Here is a 12,662-nt window from a genome sequence, read left to right on the forward strand (position 1 = left end):
ACTAGAATTTGAAACAAGAACCAACACCAGGGGCCACGGCTGTAAGCTAAAAAGACTGCGCTGCAACTTCTCCACGCGACAAAATTTCTTCTCGCTTCGAATCACCGACATGTGGAACAGCCTCCCCGATGACATCGTTGGCGCTCTAAGTATGAACGCGTTCAAGAACAGACTAGATAAAGCTATGGAAAAATATATGTTCAGATTTGAAATGCCTAGCACCATATCGAACCCGGTGGAATTCTAGTACCGTAAAATGGGGTAACTTTGACCACTTTTTTTTAAATTGATGCCATTTTTTTACTAGATAAGTTAAACTTAAATTGAAACGTGCAAAATACAGGTCTATACTCTAGATTTGCTCACCATAAATTGCTGGCTCCTGCCTCTCATAGTTTTGATGTAATTTAAAAAAAAAGTGATGGTCTTTGTTACCCAGTCTTATGTAATTTAAAAAAAAAGTGATGGTCTTTGTTACCCCAGCTCTTGGGGTTTCTTTGACCGGGTGGTAAAATCAATTTTATTTTTTAGTAAAATAATTCCAAATAACTTCAGGTTGTGGTGCATTGTAGTAGAACTCTTCTAGTTACATATACAAAAGACAGATTTTAGGATAGTATCATAGTTGTTGTTGTTGGTTGCGACCGTCACGCACGCCGGGGGGAGGCTCTGGTGGCGGGCGGGGGACCGGAACCGGAAGAGGGGGGAGGTGGGCGAAGGCAGGGAGGGTGGCCAGGAAAGCCGCTGCCTCCACGGGGCTGTCCCACAGTGAGGAGACGCTGAGAGACGTGGGGAAGGCGGGGCAGACGAAGAGGTGCTGAACGGATTGGAGGGGTCCCCGCATTCCGGGCAGGCGGAGCTAGGGAAGCGTCCGATCCTGGCGGAATAGGACGCCAGGGAGCTGCAGTATCCCGAGCAGAGCTGGGATAACGCTGAGCGGTAGGGGCGAGAGAGAGAGAGGTCTCCGCTGAAGCAATCGGCGGCGGCAGGGCAGCAAGGACAGCGTTAATGGCGGCAGTCGCCGCCACGCGGGAGGTGATCTCCCTGCGGAGAGACCGCTTGGCTTCTCCGTATGTCCCGGCAGGCAGGATACCATTTGTAAAGAGTGGTGTGACAAGATGGCCGAACCTTGACTGTATCGAGGCTTCCATAGGGCGGTCACCCAGAGGGGCAGAAACCATGCGAAAGGAGGCGTGGGAGGACTGGAGGGCGCTGGCGAGGAACTGGGCGCAGGCCAGGTCCAGGTGCTCGGGCAAAGGGAGGGAGTATCATAGTTTGCAAATGGGGCGCCGCCCCCACATGGGCAAAATGTGACCACCTAATGGCAGCGGTGACGGGGTAACATAGACCAGTTTGGAAATTAAGTTAAAATTACTATATATAAGACTCTGTAGAGTCTGAAACATAAAGAAAAAAATTAATAGGTATATCAAACATAAAATATGTTATATAGGTACCTATGGTAATTTTAACTTAATTTCCAAGCCGGTCAATGTTACCCCGTCACGGCTGCCATTAGGTGGTCAAAGTTACCCCATTGGGGGGCGGCGCCCCCCATTTGCAAAATATGACACTTTTCTAAAATTTGTCTTTTGCATATGTAACTAGAAGAGTTCTACTACAATGCATCAAAACCTGGAGTTATTTTACCAAAAAATAAAAAAATTGAAGGGGGTACTCCGACAGGCTTTAAATAATAGCTCTTTTTTGTGGGTCACATTTTTAATTTTTTAACCTATTAGATATGCAAACTTTTTAAATCTTTCTATTGTGTTACGTAGCCTCAGTATTAGGGCCTTTGATGGCCATTGACAAAATTTTTCTATGTCAAATCGTTTCTGAGTTTTGGGGGTTTTTGTTAAAAAAACGAAAAGTGGTCAAAGTTACCCCGCCGGTCAAAGTAACCCCATTTTACGGTAGCTACTTCAAACTATCGTCAGTCATGAAAAGATCCGGTCAAATGACACGATTTTAGATCTATGAACAAGGCACGAAAAGGAAAAGAATCGGCGACAGGCCACATCAGGCCTACACTTCAGCGCCAGCGCCGACATCACTATGTTGTGTTATGATATGTATGATCACGTTTTCCTCTTACCTATTCCCGCCTAACCTCATCTGGCCTAACCTACACACGTTGCAACATTTATCCACCCATAACGAACCTAAGTGGACCCAACCTAACCTCATTGGCTGCTGGACGTTAGAGAGAAGTGGCAAGTGATAAGGTAGAGCCAGTCAATGGCTGCAAGGAGGTTGTGAGTCTGGCCAGCGTGAATAGAATAGAATAGAAGTGTGTCGGCGTTGAAGACATAGGCCCATGGCCTGTTGCCGATTCTTGAACTTTTCGTGACTTGATTCACAAGGGATCCGGCCTTTGGAACCCGATCTTTCCATAACTGACGATTGATTGAGATAGCTGCTGGACTTATTGCCTGCTCCATAATTTGCTAGGCATTTTAAATCCTTGTTGCGCGTCTTTGAACACTCTCTACTAAATTTTTGTCCTTTTGTTAGACCAGAAAAGGTTAGGCCATTGTAGGTTAGCCCGGATGCAGAACCATGGTTGAACTATATAAGGTTGACCCACGAGGATTTCCATCTTTCAGTTCAGCTTTCTTGTTACGTCACTGGGATCGAGAAACGTAAATAATCCCGTCATCCCCATGACGGATTGATTGACTCGTTTGATCGCATTTTGGTGAATGGTTAATGCCCGTGACGTCACTGAGATCAGTGACGTCACATGCGAACAACACACTACATTAGCAAAAAAAACTACAGTTAGGAAGGAGACGCTTACGCTGCTCTGTAGAAATCAAACTGAGAAGCGACCTCCACCTGACGATGTACATTTACTTAATTTTTGTGCATAGCTCGCCCTGTAAAGAAATTAGTATCACGGCGAATTGTTGACAATCTTAGGTACACCGTACAAGTTTGCCAAACTTCGCACTTAGTTCATATTTCTTTCCGTAGTTTAAGAACGCTAGATCGCATAACAGCCTATAAAGTCGAGTGCTTTAAGCAATAGCGCGGGTGTCCACAACCAAAAACAAAAAAACAAAAAAGAAGCGTGCTACAGGTAAGCATACAGCCATACTGCATCTGGCCAAACCTCTTCAGGCCAACAATACAAGTTGTAGCACATCACCACAAACAAACCTAAACAGACCTAACCTAACCTCATTGACTGCAGGGGGGCGCAGCCGTGAAAACAAATTTAACTCCTAAATAAGCCATGGAGCCAACGCTCAGCCTCAGCATGCAATAACTTAACCCAGCCTGAGTGAAAGACGGTTAGACGCCGCAGTCTACGCTGGAACACAGTAATCTGCATCAGTAAAACACTAGCTTAAAGATAATAGAGCCGTAGGTCTCCAGCCAATTCTTCAGCATGCTCGCTCATAAGCAGGCAGTACTGCATCCAGCCTCACTTACCATGGCCTAAGTGCCTTCGCCATAATGACCAGAAGTTGTTTGCTAACAGCTGGACACGCCTCCACCTACGGGCCCCGTAGGCCATGGCGTCTCTCTGTGTGAGTTCAGGGTGCTGCTCGACCGGTCCGGTCCGAACTTTTGCGTGAGGAGCATGCTAGGCGTGGTTGGCGCGATCTCGTTGGGATCCAGTGGCGAGTCCCACAGCGGAGTCGAGTTGACGATGGCTGCAGATTCTTGCAGGAAAGTGTTCAACTCATCATAGGTTAAGGCCCGGGCGCCCGTCGAGAGAATGGCCGCATCCAGGGCACGTCGCACTTGGCCGATCTTGCGCTCCCAAACGCCTCCAAAGTGGGACGCTTGAGGAGGGTTCATCGTCCACGCCACGCCAAGGTCAGCCAAGGTGCGACTCACTCGCTCTATATCGATGTCTGTACTTTGCTTCTTAACACCCAGAAAATTCGAACCCCGATCTGAACGGACTGAACTACAAGGGCCTCTTATCGCCAAAAAACGTTTGAAACAGTTGATGAAGGTCGAGGTGTCCATGGCAGGAAGGCACTCTACGTGCACGGCGCGGGATGCCATGCACGTGAAGATAGTAGCCCAGCATTTTCGTAGAGAAGAGTTCTTCCGAGTCGACTGTCCACTGGTGATCCACCAGTGCCCAAATACGTCCAGCTCCACAGCCGTGAAAGGCGGAGCTGGAGAAGTACGTTCGACCGGCAGGTCGGCCATGCGAGGGGTGCAGGGCGCGGCTCGCAGACGACGGCAGGTGACGCAGTTTTTTAACATCTTCTGGATGGCCATCCGTCCGTGTTCTAGATGGTAGCCTGCTTCTCTCAGCGCGGCTTGACAGATCTGTCGTCCTTGATGCTTGGTTTGTGCGTGGTGGTGGCGAAGTATAGCTAGACTAACAGGAACGCCGTCGGGCAGCAGAATAGGATGCTTGACGTCGAACGCTAAATCCGATAGCCTAAGATGGCCACCTACGCGCAGCAAGCCTTTCTCGTTCAGGAAGGGCGACAGCTTAATAAGTCGGTTATGAGGTCAGACCAGTTGTTCACTTGCTTGGACGGCGATGAGATCACTGAACGCTCGCTTCTGTGCCTCGCAAATCAGTAAATCGTGGGCCAATCTCCTTGCCTCGGGTTCAGGAAATTCCGGTGCGACCGAGTTACCGTACTTGTTCCTCAAATGGCTTATCCAAGTTTTGCTGACGATAATAACTCGGGTTGCGACCCGGATCATGGCACTCCACGAGCTCAACTTGCCTCACAACCGCTGGGAGACCGCGCTATTGACTGATTTCTTGGTCTGCAACGCACAGACGACAGGACTTTCTTCTTCTGGGAGTGCCCGAAAGTCCGAGTCGGGCTCCGTTCCATTTTGAGGAGCTGGAGCGGGCGAGGTCATAAGGAAGGGAGGTCCGGTTAACCACATTGAACGCTGCAAAGAACCGGGCTCGGTAGGTCTCGATGCGTGATCAGCTGGGTTCGAGGCAATGTCTAGGTAAGTCCATTCTGACGGCTGACTCGAGTGACGAATCAGGTCTTCTCTGCGTTGTACGTAGCGGCTGAATCTCTTGCTCTCGTTCTTGATGTAGGCTAGAACGACCCGGCTGTCGGAATAGTAATAAATTCCGTCTACCGGTCGCTTCAGGTCGTTGATGATATGTTGGCTAGAAGAGACAGCCTCGACGGCGGCACAGAGTTCCAGTCTGGGAATGGACGTCGCCGCTCGTGGAGCTAATTTGCTCTCTCCGTGCACAAAGGCCACATTAACTTCTCCTTCGCTATTCGTAGAGCGAAGATAGCATACGTTGCCAATGGCATCCAGGGAAGCGTCCGCGAAGACGTGCAGCGTCTGCAGTACTACATCGCCGGCCTCGGGCAGTAAAAAGCACCGGGGAATACTCAGTAAATGCAGGGCCTGAAGGCTGGAGAGCCAGTTCGTCCACTCTTGTAACTGGTGACTTTCGAGAGGATCGTCCCAGTCTGGGCGCCTTTCAGAGCCCAGAGTCACCTCCGATAAGACCTTGCGCATGATGAGCTTACCGCCTAGGATGACTGGGCAAACGAAACCGATGGGATCGTAGATCGAGTTAGTCACGGATAACATTCCACGCCTCGTAAAAGGCCTCTCCGGAAGACTGACCTTGAGCGTGAAACAGTCGTCTAAGACATTCCAAGCTACGCCGAGAGTGCTGTGAGTCGGGGCGTTGAAAAACTCCACTTCGGACTCAATCGCTCTTTCGCTGGGCGAGAAAGCGGCGAGAACCTCTGGCGAATTGGACACTATCTTATGCAGCCGAATCTCATACCGTGCTAAGATGTTCTTAGCCATGGAAAGGACTCCGATGGCGTCTGGGGCACTTGCCGCTGTACCCAGGCCGTCGTCGCAATAAAAGTGCGAGACGATGTAGGACTGCGCACTTAGGTAATGAGGGGATGTTTTCAAATCCTCGGTCTTCCCTTCGATGCCCTCGGCTGCCTTTCTTAAACACGTAGTCGCTACAGCAGGGCTGAACGTATTACCGAAGACGTGCACTCGAGCGCGGTATGTGATTACCTGCTTCTTAGGGTCGTTGTCTTCCCACCAAAAGAAGCGCATGAGATCGCGGTGTTCTTGGCTTACTTGGAATGCGTGGAACATACTTTCTACGTCGGCTACAAACCCGATCGCCTGCTCCCGGAACCTAGTCATCACGCTGCGGAGCCTATTATTCTGATCGGGACCCGATAACAAGACCGAATTCAAGCTCGTACCGAAATAGACGGCAGCGCTGTCGAAGACTAATCTAACCTTACCTTTGCGTTTATGGGTTACTGGAAAGACGGGTATGTACCAGGCTACCAGCTGAGCTCAGGCAGATCGACACCCACGGGCTCGACGTGCTGCGCGTCTATGTTTTTCTGCATGGCCGCAACGCACGCGTCTAACTTATCCGGGTCTCGCTGCAGACGGGCGAGCGATGACACTTGGCGACGACGTACCGCCTGCGCGTTGTCTGGTAGATGTACGTCTGCGTCTTTCAGTGGCAAGGGAGCCTCAAGATGACTCTCTTCATTCACGCGAACCTTGTTCATTTCTCGCAGAAATTATTGATCTTCGGGCGATAATCCCAACTCTTCGTCATCTTTCTTACGTAGGAAGACATTTCGTCTTAACTCTGGGGCGAGCGTCTCGCTCACAGAAAAGTGATCATGATTCACCGTAGCGGCGGTTCTCAGCGTCACGGACCTCTTCTTTGAAGTTACAGCGTCCAAGGGGCAGACTGATCCGACAACTGCCCATCCCAGCACCGTTTGATGCACGAACGGTGCTGAAGTTTGAGTGGTCCTGCTCGGCAGCAGACGGTTGCTGTCGCGTCCCAATAAAACGGCGACCTCCGCTCTGGGATCTAGGGGCAAGAAGTTCTTGGCGTAGTGGGAGATGCTCGGATGACGCTCTACTATTGTCCTAGTCGCTACTTCTTCTTTCATATCTGGGATATAGTTATTCTCAAGTAGACGAGGTAGCTTGAAGCTCTTCTTCTCGGAGACACCCCTGATCTTGAGCTTACTCACGGAGCGTCCTAGCATTGGCGTACTGTGACCGGCTAGGGTAGTCAGCGAGTAGGGATGCTGGGGACCGGTTATCCCGAATTCGTCCAGGAGCGCGGGAGAGCAGAAAGAATTGTTGGAGTGTTCGTCAATTATGACGTACACGCGAAGGCAGCGTTTCGTACGTGGGTCGTAAATATCTGCAAGCAGTGTTTTGCTGCAGCTACGGCCTCCCAGTTTACCGCACGTAGAGACACACAGGACGCCAGCTGTCGATGTCTCGTCCACTTCTGAGCTTGATGTGGCGTATGAGTCATCCCGCCAAATGTGAGCTGGCGTGTGATGACATCTGCTGTCGCAAGTGTCACACTTGACAGTGCTCTTGCATACGGCGGCGCGGTGCGGACCTAGGCAGCGGTAGCACAATCTGTTGTTTTGAAGGAATTGTCGCCGCTGAAGGCAATCCATGTTTTTCACGGCAGTGCAGTCTGTCGTCTCGTGAGCGCTGCCGGGATGGAAGGCGCATGTGGTCCGTGTTTCGGAGCTCCCAAGCAAAACACGTGTATTTTTCGTGTTTAAACGAGATGGGGGCGTAAGTGTAGCGACAGGGTTGCCTGATAGATCGTCGCATAGGGCGTTAGCTGTTTTGGCAACAAACTCACAAAATGTGCTGAATTTAGGATGTTGCTGAAAAGTGGCTTCGTAGTCGGAACACTTGCGGCGCCAGGCGTTCTTGGCAAAGACCGGCAGTTTCTTCTTCACGGGGTCTAGCCCGATGAATAGATCCAATAGGCTCAAATCTGGAGCCGATCCCATAGCATTGCATGCAGACTGGCAAAGGTCGCTGAACTCCCGTAACTTAAGGGCAACGTCGGGATCCGATTCAAGTTTCAACCGTGGTCGAGAGCGGACGCTCGTGTTTTGCGGTCCCAGATTTTCAACTTTTAACTTTTAATGTGCCATTTTCGGAACTCTTTTTGCATTTTTTTTATGTTCCGTGTCAGTGAATGACTGAATTTTCAGTGAAGTCAGTAAAAGAGAGTGCGAATAGAAAAAAAGAAGCCTATAGTAAAAGTGTTTCCATCTGAAATAACGCGATCTAGAGTCAGCGAGGGTCGTCAAGCGAGGGCAACGAGCACTGCCCCGCCAGCGTAGAACAATAGAGCCCTTGTTTTATAGCCAGGCTTACCTCTCCTACCCTGAACACCTTTTCAGCCGCTGACTGTAACTCACTTACTCTCAAGTCTGTAACCGAGTTTTTACAGCACTTTGAAAACTTTACAATTTTTACTCAACTTGATTCAGTTTTAGCTTGTGCTTTTTCTAGCTCTTGCATTTCATGATGGCTGGTCAGAGAGGAAAAAAATTAAATGAGAAGGCCTCCAGTCCTGTTAAACCGAATTCGAAGATCAAATTGCAAAATGAGCGAATTGAATAAACAAAAGTAACAAACATGGGAGTTTTTAAACTCAATACCAACGTCAAGTTATCCGAACGAAATGTGTTCTCAGTGCCAGAATAGACTAAATCTGTCAAAGGAAAAAAGACTGAAGCTACCGATGGTGGCAGTTGGTAAACAACAAAAAGCTTGGAGAAAGCCTTTATAATGCAAAAAAGCAAATAAATGAAAACAAACATCAAAGAAAATTTCTAATTATTTTGTAATTTATCCTACCTATAAGAGTTTCTACCGAACATTTCTACGGAAAGTGGCAAAATTTAATTTGATCATAAAAAACTTTATGCCTCTTCATAAAGTGTTGGCTAAACAGAAAAAAATTAATTGTTTCATCACATTGTTACATTATTAGACCATTCACCCTAAGCCGTAATACGTTGCACGATGACTGTAGTACTTGATCTCTTCAGTGTTTCTTAGCCATCTTGAAAGTCTCCAACGTTTCTCATATTGTGAAATCGCTTCCAATGCGTCTTCACGTGTTACGTAGTCGTCCGGGCCCCTATATGGCCCCCCTGGTGATCGAAGGAATTTATTATATTGAAAACAATTCAAGAAGTGTTACGAAGCTCTCGTGGCATTTGACAGGGAATGTTCTATTCTTACAGGACAGTGCAGTGAAGTGCTCTCTCACTACCCAGATTCACCAAAGCCAAGCCAAAAGTGCACATCAGCGGTATTTTCCGTTCCCTTTATCTATTTGCTCCCACCGCAGCATCCCCCATCACTATTTCTCAAACTACATCAATCAATAACAAAACCTAAGACCCCTGACATCAAGCTTTTCAGCGAAAGCAATTTATAGCGCATTTTCCCTCCGCAGTCCTTCGATCGAAATCGTATCAATAACACACCTACAAAATTGAATACGCATACATTACATGACATGAACAAAATTTAAGACTGTACGCTCACACACAAAATCACTAGTGACACCACCTTAGCACATGCGCATTCTCAATGACGGCTTCTCCATGTTTACCACAAGAATCATGTTCTCTTCCCATGCTTACCACCGGTACAATGTTGACAGGAGAAATGCAGTGTTGCCCACATCCTCATGCATCTGTTACAAATGACACAATTAAGTTGAATCATCCATGCACACGCTTATGCACCATCGCCACGCTGACTCAATGTGCAAGCGTATCCCATGCACAACCTCGCCTAAACACAATGCAACAATACCAACAAACAAGGTATGAATTGACATTGTAAGGGATCGTGAATGGACCCTTACTTTCAATAATTTGTCGTACGATCATGAAAACTGACTTAGTGGGTTCCGGTTACCCCCGAACGGCATAAAAAGAAAGAACTCATGGCGCCAATTGCTCGTTTATACTGCGAAAAGCTGTTTTTAATAGAGAAAAGAGCCGTAAGCTTTAGAACAGGATACAACACACACATACGAAGTATAAAATAGCCAAACGTGCGATACAGATTTTCAACAACCCTCAACTGTCTAAAGTCTCTTGTAAGACTTCAACTCAAGAACCAAATTTTAAAGATGACGATGGCCTGAAACGTTCTTTAGTGAACCTAATGGAACGGAAACTCTACGGACGAGAAAAACTCTACAAATGGCCCTTCAACACGGCAGTGAAGGCTGATGGCGAAGATTACGACTCGAAAAAGAAGTCAGCGACAAATCATATAAAGACTCATTAATGCCAGTACACGTCATCATCGAGCCCATGTACTCGTTACTCATAAGACTATTTAGGAGCGCCAGCGACCCCAACCCAGTCACACGTAGCAACTCTCAATGAAGACATAAGCCCTCACAGAATTCAACATGTCTCTCGCGTTAAACCTCTATAGCCTTTGGCGACTCCTCCTATCATATCATTAGTTCATTACCCTTTTTCAAACCTCATTATCACCATAATCACCGAAGAGAAAGCATGGACATATTGTGAATGTTTATTAACGATCCAGGTATCCAGTATAATATTGGTAATGGTCAAAAACGTAATGTGCGATTACGATGTTACTGATTAAAGATCACGATTATAATGTTAGTTAGTGCATCTAAATTTTGTATATAGCTTTTTCTATTTGATTAAGTTTTACTAATGGTCATTCATTTATCTATTCATATTGAAAGCCTCAGGTTGAACAATAAACTGTATACTTGTATAGCAAACTCTTAAGGGGAGGTATACCCTAAAATTTTCGGATTTGGCTATTCTGGTATTGTCAGGTCCTTTGATACTTCGTGGCCGGACCTGAGGCTTCCTATGGCCTTGAGTACTTAATTAAGTCCTGAGGGTTCAGTGTAGTCTTGAATATCGTCCTACTCTTAGACTGACGGCAGGAAGGGAGTGAAACACCACATTACTCTTAATTGTTCACTATTGACAGTTCGATGGTGCGGAGGTTCGAAGGATTGACCGGAGCTGTCAGCAGGCACCGCAGGTGCATGTTAATAGGCTGACACAGGCTATCTGACTGCTCCGCGACCCGGCTTATTTATGGCTTCGTTGTGACGTCACTGGTGGTGACGTGGCCAACTGCCGATGGTGGAAGGCGAATATCACGTTTTCTATTTTACATTGGTATTTAACTCCTGACAGTATTTAGTATCGTCTTAAAGCTGACATTCTGCCCTATCCAATGATACCACTGCGATCCCTGTACGTGAATTTATACGTACATGACGGCTCTTTAAAGGGGGGCGGGTGTTGGAGTTCCTTCACTAATTAGATACAAGGTAATTAGCTGCTGAGCATTTTAAATATAGTTTCTACTTGAGTTGTGCTGCAGTTACGTGCTTGATTTCATCTTAAATCTGACATTTTGAGCTTTTCAACGATACCACTGCGATTCCTGTACGTGAATTTATACGTACACGGCTGCTCTTTACAGGGGGGCGGGGGGTGGAGTTCCTTCAGTAAATAGATGGGAGTAATTCACTCACCAACACTTCATATATGGTTGTATCTGGCATCAAGGCTCAGGCACCCTCCTCGCTTCGTACGGAGAGGTGTACTGCAAGTCTCTGCTACCATCCTTGAGTGGAAGGAAGCTACAGAAGCCTGTAGTTTGGTATCTATGCTACATTGAGTGACTATTTCAAGGCGCGCGGGACTATGTCGCGCTGTCCTGAAAAGTTTAACTTTTTGTCACGGAAAAGCCTACTCCTAGAGATCTGAAGCTACAGCGATGAGACATATACCATTCGATTTGTAAAGACCATACCTATCGAGTAACGAAACCCTTTTTTAGATTTGTGCATAGTTTGGATTCAAAATGGGGAGAAGGGGGGAAATCTGAAGAAAAAAAATTTTAAATGCGTGTTAAAGAAACTAAGGCAAAAATAAAAAATCGGGCTTGGTTACGCGATTGGTATGGTCTTTAAAAATCGAATGGTATGTGTCTCACTGCTGTAGCTTTAAAACTCTAGGAGGAGTAGGCTTTTCCGTAGTAACTCCCTGATAGCATCGTTGAAGCTCCGAGTATGAACATCTTCAAAAACAGACTAGACGAAGCTATGCAGGAGCATATGTTCAGTCTTAAAATGCCTAGCAAATTACGGATCAGGCAATAAGTAAGATCGGGTTCCAAAGGCCGGATCCCTTGTGAATCAAGTCACGAAAAGTCCAAGAATCGGCAACAGGCCATGGGCCTATTTCTTTAACGCCGACACTTCTATTCTATTCTTGACCTCGTATTTCAGGCGTCTGAAGAAGTCGATGATAAAAACAGCTAGCTACTTTACGGCTGGAGCCGAATCTTCTCTTGAGTTCGGAGAAAATGTGTAGAAGTTGCTCATGTTGGTCTGAGTGATGCGCAGCTGACAGATTTTTAATGAACTCGTGTGGTTTGCTGGTCGAATGGCTGGCTAATATGAGCATAGCATCGCTGGGCCGAATCTGCAATTCTTCTATGTCTCGCCTCAGGCCTTGAAACCAGCTGTTAAAATCCTGTGTGTCGCCTACATACAAATTTTTTGGGCCTCTCTTCAGCTCAGCAGTAAGCAAGAACTTCGAGGCGGGATCCATGGCGGCTGAGCTGGCGTTGTTGGACTCGCTGGACGTTGTAGATTTATATCCCGTCGATCGTATGTCGACAAGTGGCACGCTTTCGAGTTTCTCTGCTGGCACATCTTGTGTGATGGAAGGGGTGTCGCTGAAAGCACTTGCTCTAGTCTTATTTGTGCATATGCTCCGCACGGATCCCTGACTGGCAACCCATTCTTGCACTCGAGAATGAGC

General features: G+C 47.2%; 2 protein-coding genes across 2 annotated transcripts; both read right to left on the reverse strand.

Annotated features, from left to right (window-relative positions):
* Positions 1-3,483: 3,483 nt before the first annotated feature.
* LOC108679438 lies at positions 3,484-4,248 on the reverse strand. Its single transcript, XM_018168058.1, has one exon. It carries the CDS (start codon positions 4,246-4,248, stop codon positions 3,484-3,486), a length of 765 nt encoding a protein of 254 aa, XP_018023547.1.
* Positions 4,249-4,713: 465 nt separating this feature from the next.
* LOC108679439 lies at positions 4,714-6,144 on the reverse strand. Its single transcript, XM_018168059.1, has one exon. It carries the CDS (start codon positions 6,142-6,144, stop codon positions 4,714-4,716), a length of 1,431 nt encoding a protein of 476 aa, XP_018023548.1.
* Positions 6,145-12,662: the final 6,518 nt, after the last annotated feature.

Source organism: Hyalella azteca, unplaced genomic scaffold (assembly GCF_000764305.2).
Source record: "Hyalella azteca isolate HAZT.00-mixed unplaced genomic scaffold, Hazt_2.0.2 contig5371, whole genome shotgun sequence".
Classification (NCBI taxonomy): domain Eukaryota; kingdom Metazoa; phylum Arthropoda; class Malacostraca; order Amphipoda; family Hyalellidae; genus Hyalella; species Hyalella azteca.

Excerpts from the sequence above, each read along its gene's own strand:
- LOC108679439 (XM_018168059.1), bottom strand. The coding sequence starts at position 6,144 with ATGACTAGGTTCCGGGAGCAGGCGATCGGGTTTGTAGCCGACGTAGAA.
- LOC108679438 (XM_018168058.1), bottom strand. The coding sequence starts at position 4,248 with ATGGCCATCCAGAAGATGTTAAAAAACTGCGTCACCTGCCGTCGTCTG.